At 47.8% G+C, this 22,792-nt stretch overlaps 1 protein-coding gene across 2 annotated transcripts in view; it reads left to right on the top strand.

Annotated features, from left to right (window-relative positions):
* The window catches only part of LOC118509655 (homeobox protein araucan-like), a 106,482-nt gene extending 87,479 nt beyond the window's left edge, over positions 1 to 19,003 (top strand). For both annotated transcript variants that reach the window (XM_036050609.1, XM_036050611.1), the window contains exons 4-7: positions 3,343 to 3,665; positions 11,809 to 13,243; positions 13,370 to 13,759; positions 16,964 to 19,003. In XM_036050609.1, coding sequence (XP_035906502.1) covers positions 3,343 to 3,665; positions 11,809 to 13,243; positions 13,370 to 13,409 — 1,798 coding nt within the window. In that variant the 3' untranslated portion in view covers positions 13,410 to 13,759; positions 16,964 to 19,003. The remainder of the gene's footprint in view (positions 1 to 3,342; positions 3,666 to 11,808; positions 13,244 to 13,369; positions 13,760 to 16,963) is intronic.
* Positions 19,004 to 22,792: the final 3,789 nt, after the last annotated feature.

Here is a 22,792-nt window from a genome sequence, read left to right as displayed (position 1 = left end):
AGCGAAAACCGGACAACAACCGGACCGGAGAAATATAAATAAAATTAACTGCTCGACCAATAGTTCATCCCGGACGGCATCCCGCACATCCCTCACACTAACTAAACCAACCGAAAAGCTTGCCCACCGCTGAATGTGGGTGATAATGAATGCCGTAACCGATTCGTGTGACATCCCGCGGAGTGAGTAAGCATCGCTGCCCGAGCACCATCGCGAGCGAGCGCAATCAACCGCGAATGTCCGTCAGTCGCGGACAAAAATTAGTATACTGCTCACGCTAAGTGGCCGGTCGAATCGATGATCATGGTGGTTGCTAATTTTCATATTTCCAAAGGCCTCCAGCATGGTTCACGCTCGTTGGTCAAAGCATGCCTTGATAATGCGTACTGTGAAAAACCGCATGATTGACAGGGACCGATGCACAAATCCTGATGGGGGTGGGAGTTTTTTTTTTCCTTTGCTCGTTTGAAGCTTTCGGGCTCGACTCTCGCTGTCATCCCGGCTTGTGAAAGCCATCCAACCGCAAGGCTCCCTCGTTGAAGCTCGTACTGCACTGTATGTGTGTGACAGTTTTGTGGTATTTGATGGCCGGTTGGCTTTTTTCCCCTTCCCGTGAACATCCATACTTACCTTAGAACCGAAAGCTGTCACGTCACAGCTGTGACGCTCATTTGGCAAACTGACTGGCTCCTTTTTTTTATTGTTGCAACACCATTCATTTTATAAACAGTCAATTTTAAAAGCCCTTTTAAAAGTTCATGTTTTGCCGTTGTGTGCGCTCTCCTGTGTTTAGTTGATCGCAAACGATTTTTGGCGAATCGCTGCTCAGAACTGCTGCATGGTGGCCGATTATTATTCAACCTTAATTAATTGGTGCTCATTACCCGTTATTAATCTTGATGGCTGTGCTTTTTTTTTGTGTTCGTTTATCCCGCGATGCACGATTCTTTAACATCGAAAATAAGACTGATCTTGTCAGCTCCGTTCGAAAGCGTCTCCATCTGTGTGTGGCTCGATCGGGAGCGTTTTCGGGCACAACTAGCAAATGGCAACATTGAGCTGACCGGCAGCACGGGCGTAAGAAGCACCGAAGAAAGGAGACACGATAGGACAGGGTTCAGAAGAAACAAGATCAAAATCGACAACAATAATACCCGGATCGCTGGCTGTACGGTAGCCGCTGCCTTTTCACGAACACGTCGTCTCCCGCTGCTGCTACTGCTGGTGCCTGTGGACCTCAGGAGTCCCGAGAGAGAGGGAGACCCGGCTGATGGCTTGCGATTATCGGCGGTGAGTGATCTCCCACAAACGCCCCGTGCGGATCGGTGGATCGCCGAGCGCTCGAAAGTGGAGATTTTCACCGTAATATGTTGTGCAGACACACACATAATACCGGTAGGAGCGAACCAACGCCATCCACTCGAGGATTCCGGCCGCTGAATCCGATAACATCTGTATTTAGCCGGGGGAATTGATGCTCATTTGGTTTATCAAATAAATAATACGATCCAAGCGCGTGGATCGCCTTCCCCCAGGTCGCCTGGACAACCAATGCAGTAGCGATCGTGGCCACCCGAGGTGGTCCCGGCACATTTCTAGGCTGACCCCGCGGTGAGGATTATGAAGAATGGACGGTGAAGTTCTCACTTTGTTATAATGCCACGAGCTGCCCATTCGGAGCTGCTACTGGTCTTTAGGCGGAAGCGATTCCAGTTTCCCCGGTTTACATCTTTTGACGATCGATTTAAATCTACACCACGATTGCCACGGTGTGGCCAGGTGTAGTTTACTAACTGGTTCACTTTAAGCTCACCGAAAAGGTACATCTGCGTCTTATCACGCTGTTGCTAGGTTCTGAGGATTAACTTAATAGGAGAAATATTTATTCGGTCTTATGCTCGATCGGCAGGACGGCAGGAGATTTCTTAAGCCCCATGCTTATCTAACTAAATGAGCTTTGATCTGGGAATCTGGAGGCTCGAACGAGTCCACTGCGCCATTGTGTGATCGAGCAGCGCAACGAGCGCGGTGCAAAAGAATTATTGTAATCATTTGTTAAATGATGATGAATTTATTAGTCACGAATTGACCTGGAACTAATATTTCAGCCTGAATAAATTACTCCTTTCGAGGGTCATAACTCATCGGAGGAAACCGGGCAAACAGAACAACCAAACTAGCGGAATGAATTAGTGTCGTGGTCGTGGAGAGCAACTGGGAACCTAGAAATGCATATGGATTAAGAGGGACAACGATTCGGATCGAATAAAACGATAACATTTTATTTCGCTCGACTGATTGGGACAAAAGGCAGAGAGCAAGCCCTGAACCTGGAGCAAAACCTGTGTCTTCCGCGATTGCCGGTCCCGGCCACACAAAGTAGCCTAGCATGTGGACAAACGCGCAAACAGAACAGACAAATAAATAATTATTTTACCCTGGTATTTATGAACCACCGAACGCCGGCAAAAGGTTGGTCGTTGGTCTAGGCCCACCTTCAAGACATTGATGCAATAGTGCAAAGGGAGAACAGGCTGCTCGGGTCTCGTGAGCCACCCATTGCACACGGTGCGGTCATCCACCATTCGGGCGCATCGGTGGACATACATTCTTTAAGACACGACCGGCGCAGAATTCTGGGCCTCGAGACAACGGCCGCACCGAGTGACATGTTTCGCGCCGTCCCTTATGGGGCTGTCACATTGGTCCCCCCCGCTCGTTTTTGGGACCTGGTTGGGGGTGTGTGTTCTGTTCTGAGGTGTACCGTCCACGGGGCTGGGATGGGTCAGCTTCCACCCGCTGGTTGCATGCATGATTTATGATTATGAATATATTCGCCCTGAAAGAACACCAAGGGGCACACCGAGGAACTGAAGAAGGACCATGGTGGGATGGGAGCACGGTGCAAGAGATGAAGCAACCACCAACACCATCGGTTGGGCCGCTTTGATCGGTTGGCTTGGAGTGTTGGGGCTGAAGGTCGCCTGGAAGAACAGTGCGCCCACCGACCGATCCAGACAGCCCAACACAAGCGCGACCGTGGAGCGAAGACAATTTGTCATTTTAATGGTAGTTATACTTCTTCCGCTTATTTACTGTTGCCTTTCAAACCGTCTGTCTGACGTTCTTCGTGTGTCTTTCTATGGGTGTGTATGCACGAAAAAAGGTTCCAACTTTGATCTCCAGTGATCCAATGTAACGCGCCATACAAAGTAGATGGAGAGAGAGAGAGAGAGCTGCCAAGCTGTAATAATATTCGCCTACCTTCGTATAAACACTGTGCTGAACTAGATTCGTTGTTTCTAACATCACCTTTCTTGATCTCATCTCCCCGACGCACAGATATGGGGCCGGATACGATCTGGCCGCCCGCCGGAAGAATGCAACCCGCGAATCGACCGCAACGCTGAAGGCGTGGCTGAACGAGCACAAGAAGAACCCGTACCCGACCAAGGGCGAGAAGATCATGCTGGCGATCATCACCAAGATGACGCTGACGCAGGTGTCCACCTGGTTCGCGAACGCCCGACGGCGGCTCAAGAAGGAGAACAAGATGACGTGGGAGCCAAAGAACAAGACGGACGACGATGACGATGCGATGGTTTCGGACGACGAGAAGGACAAGGACGACCTCGATCCGGACAAGGGTGGTCGTGATCATAAAGGTAAGCGATCAATAATGAATTCCTGCAAACGAAACGTGAGCGTGAGTCGCTGTAGTGTGTCTGTGTGTGATTGCCTTTTTTCCCCTCACTCGCGATCGACGATCGTGCCCTCCCTATCCAACCAATTTCTCCACCACACCGGGAATCCAGAAAGCGACAGAGCATTTTGCAGTTTCTTGCCGTTCTCACGGGAAAATCACTCCACCCCATAGCGCTACCAATTTCCCATCGGACACGAGCTCGCGCGGGACTTTTCCTTGCCTGCGTTCCCGCCGCTTTTCTTCGCCTAATGGCACGCAAAGATGTTGATGGTGCTGTTTACCTTTCTTATTACAATCATCACTCTTCCTTGAATGACTTGCAAACGGCATCCAGGACGTGTGCCTCTTCCCGTGCGCGTTTTGTTTCGCGCTAATGCGCCCCTACACTTGGAAAATTCGGCTAGCTCGGCATCACACACTCACACTCTTCCCCGGCGCGAGAGTCCTTGCACGGGAGGGACACCGAACACACGCTCTGGAAACACCAACATCATCGATAATGCTACGGCTAAGTGATGATTATAATCACGGCGGGAAAGTCGAGCGTGTGTCTAGTGCCAGCGAAGGCACGGAGTGCCGGAAGGTAGGTGGTCCTCGGCGGTGGGGTGCTGTTGTTTACCGACAGGATCAAAGTGAGGGCTGCCGTCTCCCTTTAAAAAAGGAACTTTCTCTTTCACGACGTCAGGACATTTCTCCCTCCAGCGCTGCCCGTCCTGGAGAGGCTGTGTGGGACCATAATTTACGACGTCGGCATACGTTGCTCGGCTGGAAAGTCATTTATAATATGAAACTTTAATGTGTTTATTAAGGCCTGACGGCCTGACGGGAACACGACGGGGGGAAGGGTGTCATCTTATTTAAGGCGCAGCAGCAGAAGAAATAGAAGAACGAACCTCCGCTAGATCCTAGACGAAGCCTGCTAGCAGAAGTCTGAAGGATGGTGTGCTGTGCTTTTTTCGCGTTCGTCGCGCAACGAAGACTTTAAAGGGGAAACCCATCTGGAGGTCCCGCGTGCAATGGGATTGTGCAATTTCATGACCAACTCCCACTGACGCGAGCCGATGTCGCTAATGTCGTCTGTAAAGACTCGCCAAATGAGCGAGCCGGTGAATTATGGAGCTGGTTTTAAAGTCTGTATCATGCGGCCATGTTCGGCGTACACTGGTCAGGCGTTGGGGACTAATTGCACCGAACACACAAAGGTATTTTGATCGATTTCTTTTTGCGTGTCCCGCACACAAAGGTATGACATAATAACGACACGTTTCACGCTAGAAGAATAACGCGTAATTTATCCTGCCACAACTGTCAAACGCAGCAATGATGTATGGCTTTAATGGAAGGTCTTTTGTAATTGTATTCAATGTTGCTCAAGAGCGTTTTTATTCGTGAAGAATATATTTTTCTTGCATTAAATGAAAGAAGCCTATCGAAAGCTGGGCTCTTGGTTCGTGTTCCAAACATCCGTTTTGACCAAAAATCTTCTCACGCAGAGTAGCTTCTGAGGATACCTCTTGGACAGTCATACAAAAGTTCTACAATAGGCCTGTTATCATCGGCAGCTTGGGTCGAGATGAGAATGCCTAATCGAAGAACGGCAAGGTTGTTCCCTATTTTATTGATTAAATTTTAAATTAGGTCTACCAACTCCATCCAGAATCGGACATCCTCAAGCCTCCACTCTACCTCCGTAATGGACCGTTTCGCCTCGATTGGGAACGCTGTAGGACTAATCATATTAAATTATAATAAAGTTTAATTTTCTATTCAACAACCCTTTTTATGGAGCGGGCGTCTATCTCTGGTGCGCTCCAGTGATGCTTTCTCCCTCCCAATAGGTCCTTAATTTAATTTGAATAATACCCATACAACTCCCGGTCGGAGTATTCCTGCCACCTCAACCGTCTGCCTACTCATCAATTTGCATTTTCACTTTCAATTTGGTTTTCGAATTCAAATCGTTTTGCCAGAACGCTCCGATTCGGTATCGCCTCCCTAGCCCGATGTGCCCGGAGTTTGCTCGGCAAGAACAGTGCGCAATTTGTGGGTTTTCCGTTCCGATACCCACCAACATCCCCGGAACCGCCCGTTTCGTTCGTTCCAGCCGTAAAAATTAAATCGGCCATGGCAGAATGAAAAATGCCACCGAACCGAGTATTTAATTAATTGATGAAATCGGTACGGTTTTAATTAGTGATGAATTTTCACCGGCCCTCAAACTGACACGGTGTTTCCGGACGACGACGACGGACTGCCGCTGTCGTCATCTGGGACCCGAGATGGTGACTGAGCATGGCACTGGAAGCCGGGAGACAAATATCAAATATAAATACATCCAACGAACACCGGGAAGATTCGCTTCCCGATCAGCTTCCCGAAAGTTGGGACAAAAAACTGTGTCGAGGGAAACAGCTGCTAATGGCGAAACTAATCCTTCGCGTGTGGTACCAGCCTCGCGTCACCGAAACCGACCGAAAGTGTCTCTCGTCAAATCTCGGCTGTCAAATATCGCTCAAAACATCCCTCTAGCATCCTTGATGAATGGTTCGAAGTTTTTGCATTCGATTCTACGCAACAAATTGAATGTGAAAACTATACCGCCACCCCTTGTGTGTAATCCATCGCCATCTGGAACAGCAAACCGAAGCAGAGTTCCTTCGTGCGGCATTTCGGTGATCTGGCCTGCTGGTTAGGATTCGCGAGGATCGTCCGAAAGCGAAACCGTTCCCTGCCGACTCGAAGGAGGTGACCGGCTCGTCCCATTTATCCTGCTGCTCGTGTGATGGAAATTAAAATCATTTCATCCCATTTTGACAGACGGAGACGGTGACAATTGTGGATGCTGTCACGAAACCGACGATGCCGAAAGCGGGTCTCGCAAATGGAATCATTAGGCAATGCATAAAGTGCGATAATTGAAACGAGAGCACAAGCGACGCAAGAGAGCCGATTCTGGGCTGGGCCGTCCAAGGGACATCGGTGTCATCTGTTCACTTTTCAGCCAGCGTAAAGGGGAAGGTCATACGCGACGGCCTACCAACTTCTGCCACTCACCGGTCCGGACAGCTCAAAACTCAAAACAAACCCCCGGGAGAATTTTCCACAAAACTCCTCATAGTCCTCGTTCGATGTGCAGGATGAGCATTAGCTCCTGATTCTTCTGAGCTCACACACTCGGAACATTTTAGTCCCAAGTTCCCTGCGGGCTTATAAAAGCCTCTTTATCAAGTCCGTCGTAACAAAAAGCCAGCCAAATGCTGGCCCAACTTCGTGCTGGCTCTCGGTTTCGGGAATTTTCACCAACACTCAGCGTCCAGACTTTCGCTCAGTCTGCCTCCGTCTCACCCGGTGTCGCCCGGAGGCCAATGAATATCTAAATAACAAGTGGCATTTTCACTTAACTTAATCGGATAATGGATATATTATCACGCACAGTCATCAAGATTTCGTCCCCCTTTGCATTCTGCTACCGCTGATGCCTCTTTGGCAGTGCCAAACATTCAAGAAGCTAGGGCGAGATTTCGGGATAAAACACTTTTCCCCCTGGCTCGCTCACCGGCGCAGCACTTTCGCGCGGCAGGAGGGTCAGGTCCGGTTCGTAGCCCATCATCAAGCTAGGGATTGCTTTATTGCTCATTTTTTGCAACGTGAACGTGAATGAACGAGCAGGCGCATTATTCTGCGGAACGTGAATGAACGAGCAGGCGCATTATTCCGCTTCCCAGGATGCCTGCCGGGCCCGGGGCCCTCGAAAAACCTCGAAAATCTATCAACATCAACAGCGAGGGCCACATAGCGTGGCCTCAAATTCCCATATGGCCCACCGTGGCTTTTCCGCTTCGGTTGCGTCAACGAGTCGGCAGGGAACGGAGCAGCAGTTTTTCCTCGCGTTTTCTTTAGCGCTTTAGCATTTTACGGAGGGAGCGTAATGCCGGCAAACGTTCTCCGCCTCCCGGATGGTTCGCAAATTGACTTATTCCGATTTGCCGATTGTTGCAAGGTGTCAGAATTCTCACTTTGATTTGGTTTAGCCGTTTTCTTTCCAGCTGCTCGAGCGCGTAATGTTAAACGCTTGATAGGTTTTTGGCCGATTTGCCTGTTTGAAACGAGATGAGTGAGAGGTGGGTGTCCGATTTCGTCCCTGTCAGAACAGGTTTGCGAGGATTTGGATGGATGTCCTTACGGTTTTTACGGCTAATGGTTCTTAGTTTTGTTTGTGTATTCAAATCCAACAGCTCATCCGCATGAATGTATCGGGAAGTTAAGCTCGTGTTGGGGTGTCGTAGCTGATGTTCAAGGAATTAGGTCGATCAACAGGACAAGGGTTAGGCAACTAACTATTAAACCTTAGCTACATGAACCAATGTTGGGACAGTTGTTTGGTCCAAATTCCTCTGATATTCTTATTTTAAAGCCAAAGAAGTAAACAAATAATTGTCATCGTCCATCAAACTATTAAACAAGATTAATGAGCGTGATCAATAAATTACCTTCACCAAGTACACAGGAACTTGTCTATCAGCACACATTTCGCCATCCATTCCCAGTGGAATAAACTCCCTCCACAAGAAGGGCCAGAGATGCAGCGTCGCTAGTTCCCGGTAAGTAGTACGCTATCGGGCAACGGCAATATATTCTCTCGCTCGTTAGCGTACGCACTCGTTGATTCAAGCCGACGACACCCCTTTGGGCTATCCCTTAGACAACCCGGGACCCACGGGCAAGGGACGGCGGTACTTTGGCGGTGTGGTGCAATGTTTTCAATTGAATGAAAATCACATAATATCACTTATTAAGACTCAATTCATTTGCTCGCCCTCGCGCAAACGAACAACAGCCGATGGCACAATCCGAGTTTGGCAAAACCCTCTCGTTATTTATTTCCCAAAAGGGGCGCCCCGGTTTGACGCCAGCTTTGCGTGTTGGCTCGCCTGAACGAAACGAACCATTTCACACTGCCGTGTCAAACACAGCGGGCTTCGACGCACACACACACACACATCCTTTGTATCGAAGGGTCGAGCATAAGCGACTGGTTTCGGGCAAATGGCCCTCGGTTTTTAACCACCGCAACCATCGAGGGTGTCCCGTCAACCGACCGAGCGAGAGGGATGTTTTCATACGACGGGTTGAAGTCATTAAATCTCTTGGTGTCGGGGACGATTCGGCTGGCACGGCGTCCCAGCATCGAGGGTGTTTACTGTTATTAGATTTAATTCACCATATCAAATTGTTGAAATAAGTTTATTCAGGGTCAATGATTTTTATTAGATTTGGAAAAATGGGAAGCATATTTTCCCCGCCTGTATCGAAACGCGTCGTCGCCGCAGCATCCCAACAGGGCGGAATGTTCCCAACCCCCAAGCTTCGAATTGCTTTGTTTCCAGCGCTCTGACCACAGATCGGTGTCCGATATGATGTGGTGAAATTTGTGGTTAGGGAATCGTGAGCTGAATGTACGTGAAGTGGCAAACGATCAGCTCCTGCTGGGCCCGGGGAAAGTGTCCCGAAGCTGCCAGCTACTTCACGCTTACTCGATACTTTGCACCGAGCGCTGTGAGTGAGTGTGTGTGATTTATGGCTTTTCTTATGTGTCACCAAACAAACTATCGTCCTTGTTGCTGTTGATCGTCTCCAGCCAAAGCCCGTTCCACGAACATCCGTGTGTACTCCCACCCCCTAGACAAGTAAATAGATTGTCAATCCCGTCTCACAAACTGGCGCACGGTTAAACATTGGCTACATTATAGCGAAACCCCTAGCGTCCCTTTCGTGTCGTACACTGTATTTACAGAGGATATAGTATTTAATCCTTTTCTTCGGCGCTTTCCAACACTGTCCGATGATAAGTAGTGGCCGTGGTGGTGATGGTGGTGGTGGTTAGTATCAGTGCAACACACTTGCAAGCAAACAAACGCATCGCTCAAGCACACATGTTTCATATCCTAGTCTAGTTGGCAGGCACGTCCGTTACTTCCGCCCAACTGAAAAGGAAGCTAAAGATATGATTTAAACACTCCTTTGGTTGGATGGCTCCGGCACATGGCTAGTGTGTCCCTGTCCGAGAAGGATAAGCCCCATTCGCATCGATGGGCAGAGGATCTTTTCAGAGGACGCTGGGCGATGTGTGTGTAGAATGGATACAAATTTATCCCCAATCATAAACATGCGCCCTTGCGAATCGGTATCTTCCTCCAGCAAAGCCCAAGGCGCCATCTAGCCATGGACAAGCTTTGGAGAAAGACCAGAGACGTGGGCTGATGCGTGCTTGTCTTGAACCGCATGGCATCAAGCTGTTGCAGTGTGCAACTTACATGCAACCCATTCGCCAGTGACCATCCTTCTGTCGGTGGCAGGTGGCCATTGCGTCAAACTCAAAAAGTGACGCTAACGCCACCACACCGTGTCCCTCTCGCTGCTGTCCCCTTGACAGAACGATTCTAGTTTGGCCGGTGGTCCAATGTCTGCGGCAGGCGTTCGTATCTGCAAAGTGTCTTGATTGTGTCATCATAAAACGAATCGATCAAATAGACAATTTCGGTTCTCATTTCCATGAGTGGAAGGAAATCCGTTGTGCTGGACAAAGTGTACGTGGTGTTGGTAACATCGGTCAAAATGAAGCATAAAATCTGATCCACCAAGGAATTGTCCGGACAATTATAAGCCCACAAATATTTTCCATTTTCTAGTTTGATTCACTAAAAAAAGGCCATTTTTTTTAAAATAAGATAATAGAATTTTAAATCGAAGTGAAAATGATCCATAGTTCGAACTGTCATGCAAATAGACTCAACGGCTCTATTACTCTACCCGCTCAGGATACTAAACCTCAACAGGCCTGTCAATTGCCAGTACTGCAGGACCAGCACGCTATTCACGAAACACAAATCACATTCGATGATGCATCGATGGTTTGCATTCCCTTTGGCTCCAATACGCGTCGATGGATACGATCCAATTGTGGACTAGCGGTTCATGGAAAGAAAGTCCCACTGCCCGAGCGCTTCATCATACGTCTCGGCACGCGGTCAGCCATGAAACGGCTCGTTTCATCTTCATTCCGTTTGTCGAATCGAGCCGCGCTAATGGAGACGGATGCATTTCGCATAATTCGCGCTCCGCTCCGTAAAGAAGGCCAACCCAGCCAATCAACATGGAGCTGGGCCCATGGCAAAAAAAAGGGAAACCACACGCTTCCTGTGCAAAAGGCCTCAGAATTGATTTGTCGAGTGTCGGATGTGTCTCGCTGCGTTTCTCGCCGAACCGCAGCAAGCGGCAGGTGGATTCCCTTCGAATAGCGAAGTCTGGGTCTGTGTGAGGAGTAGGCGAGAGAGACAAAGAAATCCATTAAATTCCATCCAGCAGCGAGCCTGCCGGGTTGGTTAGCCAACCGGGTCCCCGTTCCGGTGGGCAGGCTATGTCGGAGTTTGATTGAGTGATTGACAAATCGGTTCGTGCCGTATCGATCGATCTTGCGTTTCGGGTTCGTTTTATCACCGTTCCGTGCTTCCTCCGCTTCATTCGCTCACAACTTGGTTTTCGCGAGCTCAATCTCAACAATCCAACGCCACAGTCGCCTCAGAACATTGATTGATATTCCTTTTCACATTTAAAAATAGTTGGCATACAATTCGCATTCATTTCATTCGGTGTCAATACTGTTCAACAGCTTTGGTTGGCGTGTTTTGGTTTGGGGTTCGAGACGGAAATGCAAGACCTGATCCTTCGTTTGCGAACAGGCAGCCGGGACACAATGCTTCTGACATCGAGCAACCACACATCAATACGACCCCAGGTGGTTATTGTGGCATTCAGGGGCAGCTATTTGAATGTAGCAATATATCTTATTTAAATGAAACTGTACCATCAAGGCACAGGTGTTGGGTTTGAGGATATTGCTATAAACCTGTTCAACAAGTTCTTTGGCGAGAATAATTAGTTATAACTCACAAATAACCTACAATTGCTTCATCAGAGAGCGATAGACATTGCCGCGATGTTTGCCATTCTACATGCACACAACATTTGTGTTACAACCTAGCTAACAGCGTGAAGCTTTCTCCTTTGTCCCTTTTCATGATGGGCAATATTCTTCGTTCTAGACATGCACCACCATCATCACCACCAGCATCACGTCAAGTCCGAGCACGACAAGGACGAGGACGACGATGACCTGACGGACGACGAGCGGAAGCCGGAAAACTTAATGGGGCATCCGGGACATCTGGGGCAGCATCATCCGTACTACCACCATTCGATGCTCGGGGGACACCACCATCAAACCCATCTTCATCAGCAGCATTCGCTGCAGCAGCATCAGCAGCTGCAACATCATCCGCATCACGGCGGTTTGCTGAAGGGCGATATGGACCATTCAAAAAACCAAACGGGCAGCGACTGTGGTGTGCCGATTCCAGCCTCAAAGCCAAAAATCTGGAGTCTGGCCGACACAGCCGCTTGCAAAACGCCACCACCACACCACCTTCCGCTCCACCTCCAGCACCAGCACCTTCAGCATCATCCGCACCAGCAGCAGCAGCAGCAGCTCCAGCATGCGCATCAGCAACACCATCAGCAGCAGCAACAATCGCATCCTGCGCAGGGTCTGCACGCTTCTTGGATGACCGGTACGAGCGCCGACTATCACCCAAACCAACCGCAGCAGGCCCATCATCTGCAGCAGCAGCAGCAGCAGCACCTTCAGCAACAATCCTCGCAGCATCACCTGCAGCAGCAGCAGCATCATGTGCAGCAGCAGCATCAGGGCAACAGCAATGGGGCGAACAGTATGATGATGATCGGCGACGCCGGTTCGCCTATGAGTATGAGTATGGGAAATACCACCACCAGCAACAGCAGCAACACCCCGCCCAACAATCACGGTATGGGGGGGAGTATGGCCAGTGGTATGATGAACAGTTTCGCGAGTACCCCCTATTCCCGCTATGGGGGGTTTCTAGCCGGAGCTCAACACTACAATACTACCCTCAACAACAACAGCAGCAGCAACCACAGCAACAGCAGCAACAGCAGCAATACCAGCAGCAACCACAGTTCGACTACGGGCCCGGTATTGAACCACCCTACAACGCCAACCTTGCAACAGCAGCAGCAGCAGCAAGGCAACAGCCTCCAGCAGCAGCAACAGCAGCAGTCCCAGTCTATGAACAGTACCCCGTCCCAGCAGTCGATGGGGTTTCCCGAGGTCCAGACCGACACGCCGCCCCAAACTCCACCGAATATGAAGCTGCCCAGCATGGCGGGGAACCTTCTTACAACCCCTACGACCGGTACCTGCTACAGTAGCGCCAACGGTTCCACGCCCAATCCGACCGGTGTGAATGGCAGTAGCAACAACAACAACAACAACAACAACCCGTCCACTGTTAACAACAACAATGCTGGCGGTTCTAGCAGTGGATATGCGTCCTCTCCCGACTCGATGTCACAGCAAGGTGCCGGGACACCGTCGGGAAGTTTCTACCGAATGCAACAACAGCAGGAACAACCGGATGGCTTTAAACCGTTCTTCAAGAAGTGAGTATGCCGAGTGGCCCGGGCCTATCAAGCTCGATATCGTCGCTGACCGTGCATGACCGTGTTGGTTGCAACTGCGACATTAACACACCAATAACCAAACTATCTATTAATGTTTCTTTGTAGTTCATCGCAAGTCGGAAACGGTTACGTATCGCCGGTTTGAACCAGCTGCACACCTACGACCTACGAACCCCGAGGATCTCACGTGGAAGCATAAGATTACGAGTAAAGTACCCAAGCTGTCCAACCACCGGAATACTGGAGCATAAGACATAAGACGAACATCACAGCATAAGACACACGAGAGCTTGTATCGATCGGTTGCGAAACCCTGCGGAATGGAGCTGGACCCAAAATCCTTCAGCCGGGTGCGGCTTTGCCAGTCTGTTTGGGTTTTTTGTTTTGGTTTGACGACTCCGCGTGCGTCTGTCGCTTGCGCCCGCTGCTGTCAACGAATGTATGAGCGACAAACTCACCGAAACATTTGGAGAACATTATCCATCATCGCCGGAGGTAAAGCACTGTACTTCAAACTCGTAGTAGAAGAGCCCAAAAAACCCCGGCGTTCATCCTCCCACATCACATACACATTCCAACTCTTCCTGCCTCCCGGCCATCAACTCCTCCCAAAAACCCGTGGCCCACAGTTCCCACTGGCAAAAGGCCTGCGTGCATCCAACTTTCTTTCTCTTAGGCTCGCCATGATTAATGATTGTGATACGGCGGAAAATTCGTCACATCCGTCAACGGCACGCCTGCCACCGCACACAGACATACGTGGTAGCGCTACCCATACTCTCACACACATTCCAAGGGGCATCATCGAGGCACTTCGAGAATGGTCCTTCTTTTCGGTGTTAAGTGGGATTTCCATTTTCATCCACCTCCAGTGTAACCTTATGACCTTCTCTCACTGTCGAATAGACGATGTCTGTAAAGCCACACACACACCGACTCATCAACTCGCCACTCAGCATTCGGTGCACGTGTTCTGGCGTGTTTGAAATGTTTGGACAGCGTACCATCGCTCATCCACGTGACAAAATTAATGTAGGAAAAGTTTTCGTTACATTTTCCCTTTTCTTTCCGACGTGTGTACAGCCAAACGCACCCCTCCGAGGCTGGATTACTTGCGACTGCTCGAGATTTCCCTCGACGATTGCAGGCGCGTCCCATATCGGCCGATATTGATAGGGGCACTCAAACGCGAAATAAATTCATTACCATTGCGCCCGGCGGAATGACACACTTTTCGGTTGTTTTGATGACTTTTGCAACCGTCCGACGTTGTTTGTGCTGTGGAAAGATAACGTCGGTGACTCTGGAGGCTGCGGATGTCTCCTGGATGTCTGCTAGCTCGAAGGGCTATCAAGTGTAAGCTTTAATCTGTTGTTTGTTTACGAACGTGTGCCAAGGTGGATGCATCTGTTTGCTTTCTACAGTGTCTGAGCAACACGTGCACGGGTAGACTAGGTCGAAGCGATTGTCATCTGTAACGTGAAACGCACTTGACATCCATCGAACCTAACCTCAAAGAGACGCTTGAAAGTAACTTACACCAATAATGGATCAACCTATCTACAAATGATTCATTCACCAGCGAATGTCACCAAAAGTAGCACCAAGATGTACACCGGTTAATTAGTTCCGTTTTCTACCTTCCACACTCCCAAAACATCAAACCGATGTTCTGATGCCGTACGGTACACAAATTAGACTCGAAAGACCAGCCCTGTACAGCTCTTGGAACCTGTTCCGATGCGTTCCTCGGTGTTCGTCGCGATGCGGTGATCTTGCAACCTCAACCTCATCCGGTACGATCATCTCTTTGATCTATCCCTCCGCTCACCACACCCCCCAACACACTCGCCCACAGTGGCATCCGTGTGTCCGGTCGCGCCGTTTCAGCTCCGAACGGTGCGGGATATATTTCTCCTGATTTATAGATGTTCGGGAATAAATTTCCTGATCGCATATTAAATGCCGCACCTTGAAAAAACGCTCTAAGACAAAAGGGAAAATAATAAGAGAAAATGTGTGGCACAAATGGTTTGCAAAGAGGCCGGTGCGGGATGTGATTGGTGTGCCGCCAGGAAACCCCCGGGTGAACCGGGCGAACCAGGGGGAGCAGATAATGTCCTACAGTCTTAGCGACAACAAACATTAGTCCAGTCAGTCGGCTGGTGCGGTAGACGGACGGGGACACATGGCGGGTTGGGGGGAAAGGATCGTCCGATCGGTGAAGTTCTTTCTCAAGGCCAGCGTGAAGCGATCCCAAAAACGCGCGTGGGTTTTATTTATTTAGCTCGGGTTTTGAATAAAGGAAAAATTTGTCCTGCCTTCCGCACATCCGCCGCTGGCGTCGTCGTCGTTTTGGAGTTCTTGCGTTCCTTTCCATTCGCTCTTCTCGCTCGCCGAACGTCAATGACACCAACAGCAGGCCGGTTACCCATCCCACCGTGCGACAAGCAAGACGGATGACATGGAGCGAAGATCGCAATGGATCGGCGTTCTTCGCCGCTGTTTCTTTCTTCTCTTCTGTTTTTATTGGTTTAAAACAGTCTCCAGAAAAAAGCTGGTCTCCCAAAGCCCACGAAGACCTACTGGAGAGGCGAGCCTCGTAGTAGGGGCCCCGGAAAGTCTGGTCTGGCTGTGAGGACTCTATGCCTTGTGTACGCCTTCGCTTTTCGTTTTGAATGTTTTTGGGGGCTTCTTTCTTTAACTGGAACTGACTGGAGCAGTACCGACACTCTCTGGCGGCAGCGTTTATAATGAGACAGTATCGTACCGGGGCGATCACTTTTACCGTGAGGTGAGATCGAGAGCTCTGAGGTGATGAGCGTGGAGAGGAGGTCAGGCGCACGATCAAGTATGCCGAAAATGGTGACATGCGTCCGGCCTCTTCGGCACCCTTCCCGTGGTTTATATTAATTCATTCATAAACATTCGAACTAATGATGCTTATCGGTACTGAGCGATCGTCTATCTTAATCAACTGCTCCGGACATTCCTCCGCCGTTCGCCTTTCGCGCCGGCACACATTGCCAAGAACGAACCATTAGCGAGCGGACGCAAAGAGAGAATGCGCCGGCCGGTTGGATTGCTTGTTCCAAGCCGCCGTGAACGACCGTGCGGCACTGGGAAAGATTAATGCAGACGATCCCAACAATATCATAAATCTCATCTCATCTCATCTCATCTCTGCGTCAGACCGTCGGACGCGTTGATAAAGCTTCGGGCCGGCATTCGGAGGTTTTGAGGCTGCTTCCTTTGCCTACTTACCATTCCTACCGGACATTGCGTAATGATCTGCGCGCGAGAAGTGATCGAGCGACGATCATAATTTCTTACGCCCGGGATCTCTCACCACCGCTAACGGCAAGGTGTCATAAAATGTGTGAATTTTTTGTACGGCTTTAAGTGGAGTTCGAGATGCTTGGAGATTGATTTTACGATCGCGCCTGATGGTTTGAACGATCGCTTTTTTCGAGGATGTCACGGGAACCTTTGGAACACACACACACACACGCAGACTTCCTGTAGCTTCAACTGATGGAACTTAAACCGTTTACGGCTCACTTCCCGTCATTAACACCCAATTCCAATCGATTAACACTACCATTCGTCCCAGTCGTGCGCTCGGTTATGCTCAATAATACGGTTACTTACCTTCACACCGATTTACTAATTATGGTTTTCGTTTTACCATTTTTTCAGGAAATTGCACAAGCTATCAAACAAACCACAGCAGCAGCAGCAGCAGCAGCTACTACACGACCACCGCTCAAACACAGTATACGTTTGGAGAATGTTCTTTTGCCGGTTCGTACGAAACTCCACAGTATTCCATCTGATGATTGGAAGAATTGGGCATGCTGGATGGAGTTGCAACTACCCTGCGAACGTATACGACACGACTGCGTACCTAATATCCACGAGAGAGAGAGAGGGAGAGAACGTTCTTCATCATGAAGCAGAAACGCAAGATACAAAAATTCGAAAGCGAGGACGACTAACGCTCGTCAAACTAGGCAAAGGACTTACAGAGGCATTGGCCATTCAAAAAAATAGAAGCGGGCCAAGTGCAACTAAACAAACACCGGCATACGAAAAGAAAACGAACACTCGGTGTCCTCAATACTAATCGAATGTTGGGGGGAGCACGATGAACAGAGCGAAGAATTATGTTAGAGCCAGATATCGGGCTAGTTGTTCTGATAGGATAAAGGATAATACGTGCAATTTTATACGAATACAAGCAAATGCCGTTCCATGCAGGAGCTAGGAGATGTAGAAGAATTCCACCGTTCGAGAGCGCATCATTCGAACATCGACTCCTCGTTTACAAAAGTCTCGCAGCTCAGTTAGAAAAGCAAAATTTTATAAACCAACACATCTGACACAGCTTTTGAGCAAGAATCGAAGCGTTGAAGGAAAATCGAAATCATTTTTTTGAAAGCTAACAGTTCGCGGAGAGACGCATTTGTAATCTGTGATAAAAAGAAATACAAAACAATGTGAGGAGATAACAAAACAACCATGCAACCAGGATTGCAAAAACTAAGATGGAGTTCAGAATTCTGTTGCAGAAGATGGGGTGCAGTAATAATTTCATTAACGATAGCTGATTTGTTTTGTCCTGACCTCCACACAGAGCTGTTCTGGAGCTGTTAGTGTTGGAAGGAACACGAAAAGGGACAATTGTATTAAAAACAAAAACTGAAAACGAAATGGCCGCGCGAAGAACATACGGTGCATAAAAATAATAACATTTGTACTTGCACATCCACTATCGGCATCGTTTGCGGTTTAGATATGTTAATGTATAGATAAAAATTAAACCGTGTAATCGAGATACGAACTGTGCGTGGAGTTTGGCGAAAACAAGGGACACACCACTTCCACGTGCAAGAGCAATGAAACCCTGTAAATAGTTAGAAGATTTGCAAACCCCGTCAACAGCAATTGATTTACCAGATAACGCGAGGTGCGTTGATAACAATTATCGGCGTATTATCGTCCGCCACAACGTTGTTGGCAGAGGCGTGTGTAAATAGAAGGAAATCAATCCGCGTAAGTCGGTAAGGGATAGTTTGTGTGTATGGGTAATGTTGTATAAAAGAGAGTAAAAACGGGAAAACCGATGTGGAAGTACGGAAGGCCGTCGTTCTGATAAGGAAGCAAACAGAAAAAAGGGTAGAACAAATTAATTTAGAGTCAAGAATATTCTTCTGTTACAAACAAACAAACTAACTAACACGAGCGCGAGCGCGTAACGCACACGTACGCTGCCCGTTAGTATTGTAAAGCTAGCTACTTTTATACAGCTGTACCGCACTAGTAAACGCAAAACAACACACACACACACAAAGACAAAACAAAAGCATCTTGGACTACTAGAAAGGATGTGACGGTGGAAAACATTTCACACACGGATGGGGTTTCCTTTTCGTGAGCGTGTTTTGTGCAGTTTAAGTGATTTAAAGAAACCAGCAAACAAAAAGGGTAATAGTAAATAATTTTGCAAAAAACAATCCTAAATTCAGCCCAGACACATGTTCCATTCAAATACACTCATATTACAAGCAAGCATCAACACACATCACCATAGAACAAGTACAACCGATCTCGTATCAAGCACAGATGGTAATGCAACAGCATTCAAGAAGGAAGCAACAACCCCACATACACACGCTCGATGGAAGGAACGGACACATATTTGCACGATAGTATTACGCACGTTTGAATCGTTCGGAGGAAAAGTGGGATAACAGCAAGAAAAGGGAAAGAAAACCCGGAAAACAAAGCATGAACCGAGTTTTGAGAGGCCAGTTTCGGAATTCGTTTCTTTGTACACGCAGTAAATGTAATATCAAGTACGCAATTATATCGCATCATCACACAACCGCATACCACAACAGCCAATAGAACCGACACACACACACAATTAATTCACGCTCCCCCATCCCTGAAATCAGTAAATTATATATATATATATATTATACATATATGGACATATATATATATTTAACGGAAAGAGAAAAAATATAGGAAAATAGAAGCGAATATGAAAAACGAAAACAGTGTTTGTTGGGTTTTATCTTTATGTAATTAAAAGAAATCGTTAGTCTGTGTTTTTTTTTCTGAAGTTTGGTTAGTGGAAGTATCAGGTTGTAGAAAATTGAAATTATTTAAAATTGATTTCGATAGGTAGACATTCTGAATCTTGTCATCAGAGCTTTCGTCTTAACACTGGAGTGTTCCATCAAGTAAAGTACAATTGCCTCTGCGAAGTACTGAACTTCATCTCATTGCTTTGAAGCTGAAAACAACGTGAATTTCTGAATAGATTTCATTTCAAAATATGAAAAATTTCTTTGTGGGGAAGATCATTTAAATTTTATAGAGATAAAATACGAATGAAGTCTTATGACTCGAAGCCTCTTTAAGCCAACAAGACCCTTAAGATATTTACTGCCAACATCAGGCTTGCTCCTTTCACTAAAAATGAAATTTTAATTGGTTTTTCCTACTTTTTTAGTAAGTAAAAAGAAAATCTTGCTGAGGAGGCTCATGATGATATCAGTTCATAACCTCTTAAGCACCTCTGGAACACTCTGAATCAACTTCAGATGGATGTCTATCGTGGAAGACCATCTATAGTTATTGAACGGGAATTTCAACCCTTCTTTTCGGTAACATATGATGACGAGTCTTCATATTAGATATTAAATTCAGGAACATTGCTCTTCTGAAATGAATCTTGAAGTTAAAACCATCTTAGATATCTTCTTTTTTCCACCAGGAACAGCTATATAGTCAAAAGCCTTTTTTTATATTCCATTTTATCAAACCATTTCCGTTCGCACCTTGCAGTAACTACCTTCCGTGGGACAATTCATCATAATTTGAAAATAATAGCAGGCACAGATTTATCTTCCACATCATTTGCATCGCCGCTGCTACACCCCATACGGTACGGCGTTTGACAATTTGAAAATAAGGGACGGTCTGTGCGATGCGTCGTCTATCGCCCTCCCGGTGCAACGATAGCTCACCATAGATCCCGAGTGCTGGTTGCTTAACATTACCGACACCAATCGCTTCGGGACAAGACACCCCAGTTGTGGTGCTGGTAAACAACAATCCCTAAGAGCACAGGGCTCAGGAAACGGGTAATCGGGTTCGGGCCCGGCAAATCTGTAACTGAAATGTCATGATAAATAACGAAACAATAACCCATTTTAGCTACCCCATGAAAAACATTATCCTTAGCCACTGACTGGCATTGGACCAGCAGCAGCAGCAGTAAAAGAGGACGACCCGTCCATCCATCTAAACCTGTGCGACAAGCGAGATAATGCAAGGGAGCAAGCAATTTTCGATACCTTATTAATCCTTTCCCTCAAACATGTGCGAGAAAAAGGGATAGTCTGCACATGCAAATAGAATATCCTTAAATCCATTACACACTGGAAGAAAAAAAAAAGAGATCTACCAAAATTGAGCCTTTTGGCTGCTGATTACATATTCAGATGGCCGTGACATGCCGATGGGCAGCAGAATGGGGTGTATGTAAAATGATAAATTACAATCTAATTACTTTGAAAATAAGTTTCTTCACCTTTTCACGCCCTGGCACGGTGGCTCGAAACACACACAAAAGAACCATTCAAAACACTTCGTAACATAGTGGTGCTGATAGGCAAAACGGTTCGAGCAGCAAGCAGCAAGTAATCGATTTTGCATGATGTATTAACGAGAGCCGAAAAAAGGAGGGCGCACAGGACATTTTTGCCGCACTTGTGGGTTTGACAACCGCGACCCATCCGAGCGCTCTGTCGCTTGCAAAGGTTGAAGGTTCGGTGCCCGAAAAGGTCGATACATCAAGTAGCGGTGGCATAATCATCTATCATTATGTTGCCGGACGAACGGCAGTTATGTAAGTATGTAAAATGCTGTAGCTGAAAGGATAATCACGAGGGTTACAGAAAGGATTGCTGCAAATCTTACAGTACTGCGTGAAACCTGCCCTTCTCTACGAATTTGTGAATCCGAATGCAAGATAGCAAAACTGAATAATGAGGAAAAATTACACATTTGGCATATTGTCTAAAGGGTAATATGTGTAACAAGTAAGTGCTTGACTTGCTAAGAGTTAGCATTTTACACAATCCAATCCCATTTTTTAACGAATTTAAGTTCATGTCTCTAAGTCAAAACTCTTCCAGCGTATTTAATATGTCCCGAGAACGTCTTCTCTCTTGTCGACCCAAGTAGTAATGATTTTTAAAGATGCCCTGGACAAAATTGAAGTACTAAAATTATATTCTACGTTCGTTTAATTATTTATCTTCATTAAATGAGAGTTGCTGCTGGTAGTGATGGGCTGGCGGCCGTGCTCTTCAAGATGGGGCCGGAGAGGCTTACCGTCGAAATGCACCAGCTGATCATGAGAATCTGGGAACAGGAAGAATTACCAGAAGCTGGGCGTCATTTACCCAATCTACAAAAAGGGTGACAGATTGGAATGCTCGAACTATCGTGCTATTTCAGTCCTCAATGCCGCCTTTAAGATCCTGTCCCAGATCTTGTTCTGCAGACTTGCCCCCCTTGCTACAGATTTCGCCGGGAGGGTTTGTTGGAGGCAAATCCACCACCGACCAAATCTTTACTCTTCGGCAGATCCTCCAGAAGTGCCGAGAGTGGCAGATCCTTACGCACCACCTCTTTATCGACTTCAAGACGGCCTACGATACCATAGATAGGAATGAGCTATGGAACATCATGCAGCGGCACAACTTTCCTGGAAAGTTGATCCGGCTGGTAAGGGCCACCATGAACGAGGTGCAGTGCAGAGTGAAAGTATCGAACATGCTGTTGGAGTCGTTAGAAACTCACAGGGGTCTAAGGCAAAGGGACGGACTCTCCTGTCTACTGTTCAGCCTTGGAAGGTGTCATATGAGGCACGGGGCTAGACAACGACATCCGTGGCACGATTCTCTATCGGTCTCTCCAATTTCTTGGCATCGCGGACGACATAGATATCGTTGGCAAGAAGACAGCGAAGGTGTGTGAGGCGTACACCCGACTGAAACGTGAAGCAGCAAGAATTGGACTGATGATCTATACGACGAAGACGAAATACCTGCTTGCCGGAGGCTCTGATCGTGATAGAGCCCGAGTGTTAGTTGACGCCGACAACCTCGAGGTTACCACCGCTTCTGCTATCTTGGAGGAGCTCTGCTATCTTGGGACTGTCGTTACTTCGGATACCGATGTCAGCAGCGAAATCTGGAGACGCATTGTGCTGGGGAAATCGTGCCTACTATGGCCTTCGCCGTCTGCTGAGATCCAGAAGACTTTGAGACCGCACGAATCAGATCTATCGTACACTGATTCGCCCGGTGGTCCACGGCCACGAGTCTTGGACTATCCGAGCGGAGGATGCAAACGTACTGGGCGTGTTCGAGCGAAGCATCCTTCCGGCCATCTTTGGCGGTGTGTTCGAGCATGGAGTGTGGAGGAGAAGGATGAACCATAAGC

This window comes from Anopheles stephensi, chromosome 3 (assembly GCF_013141755.1).
Source record: "Anopheles stephensi strain Indian chromosome 3, UCI_ANSTEP_V1.0, whole genome shotgun sequence".
Lineage (NCBI taxonomy): Eukaryota > Metazoa > Arthropoda > Insecta > Diptera > Culicidae > Anopheles > Anopheles stephensi.
This window is presented reverse-complemented; position numbering and strand designations above follow the sequence as displayed.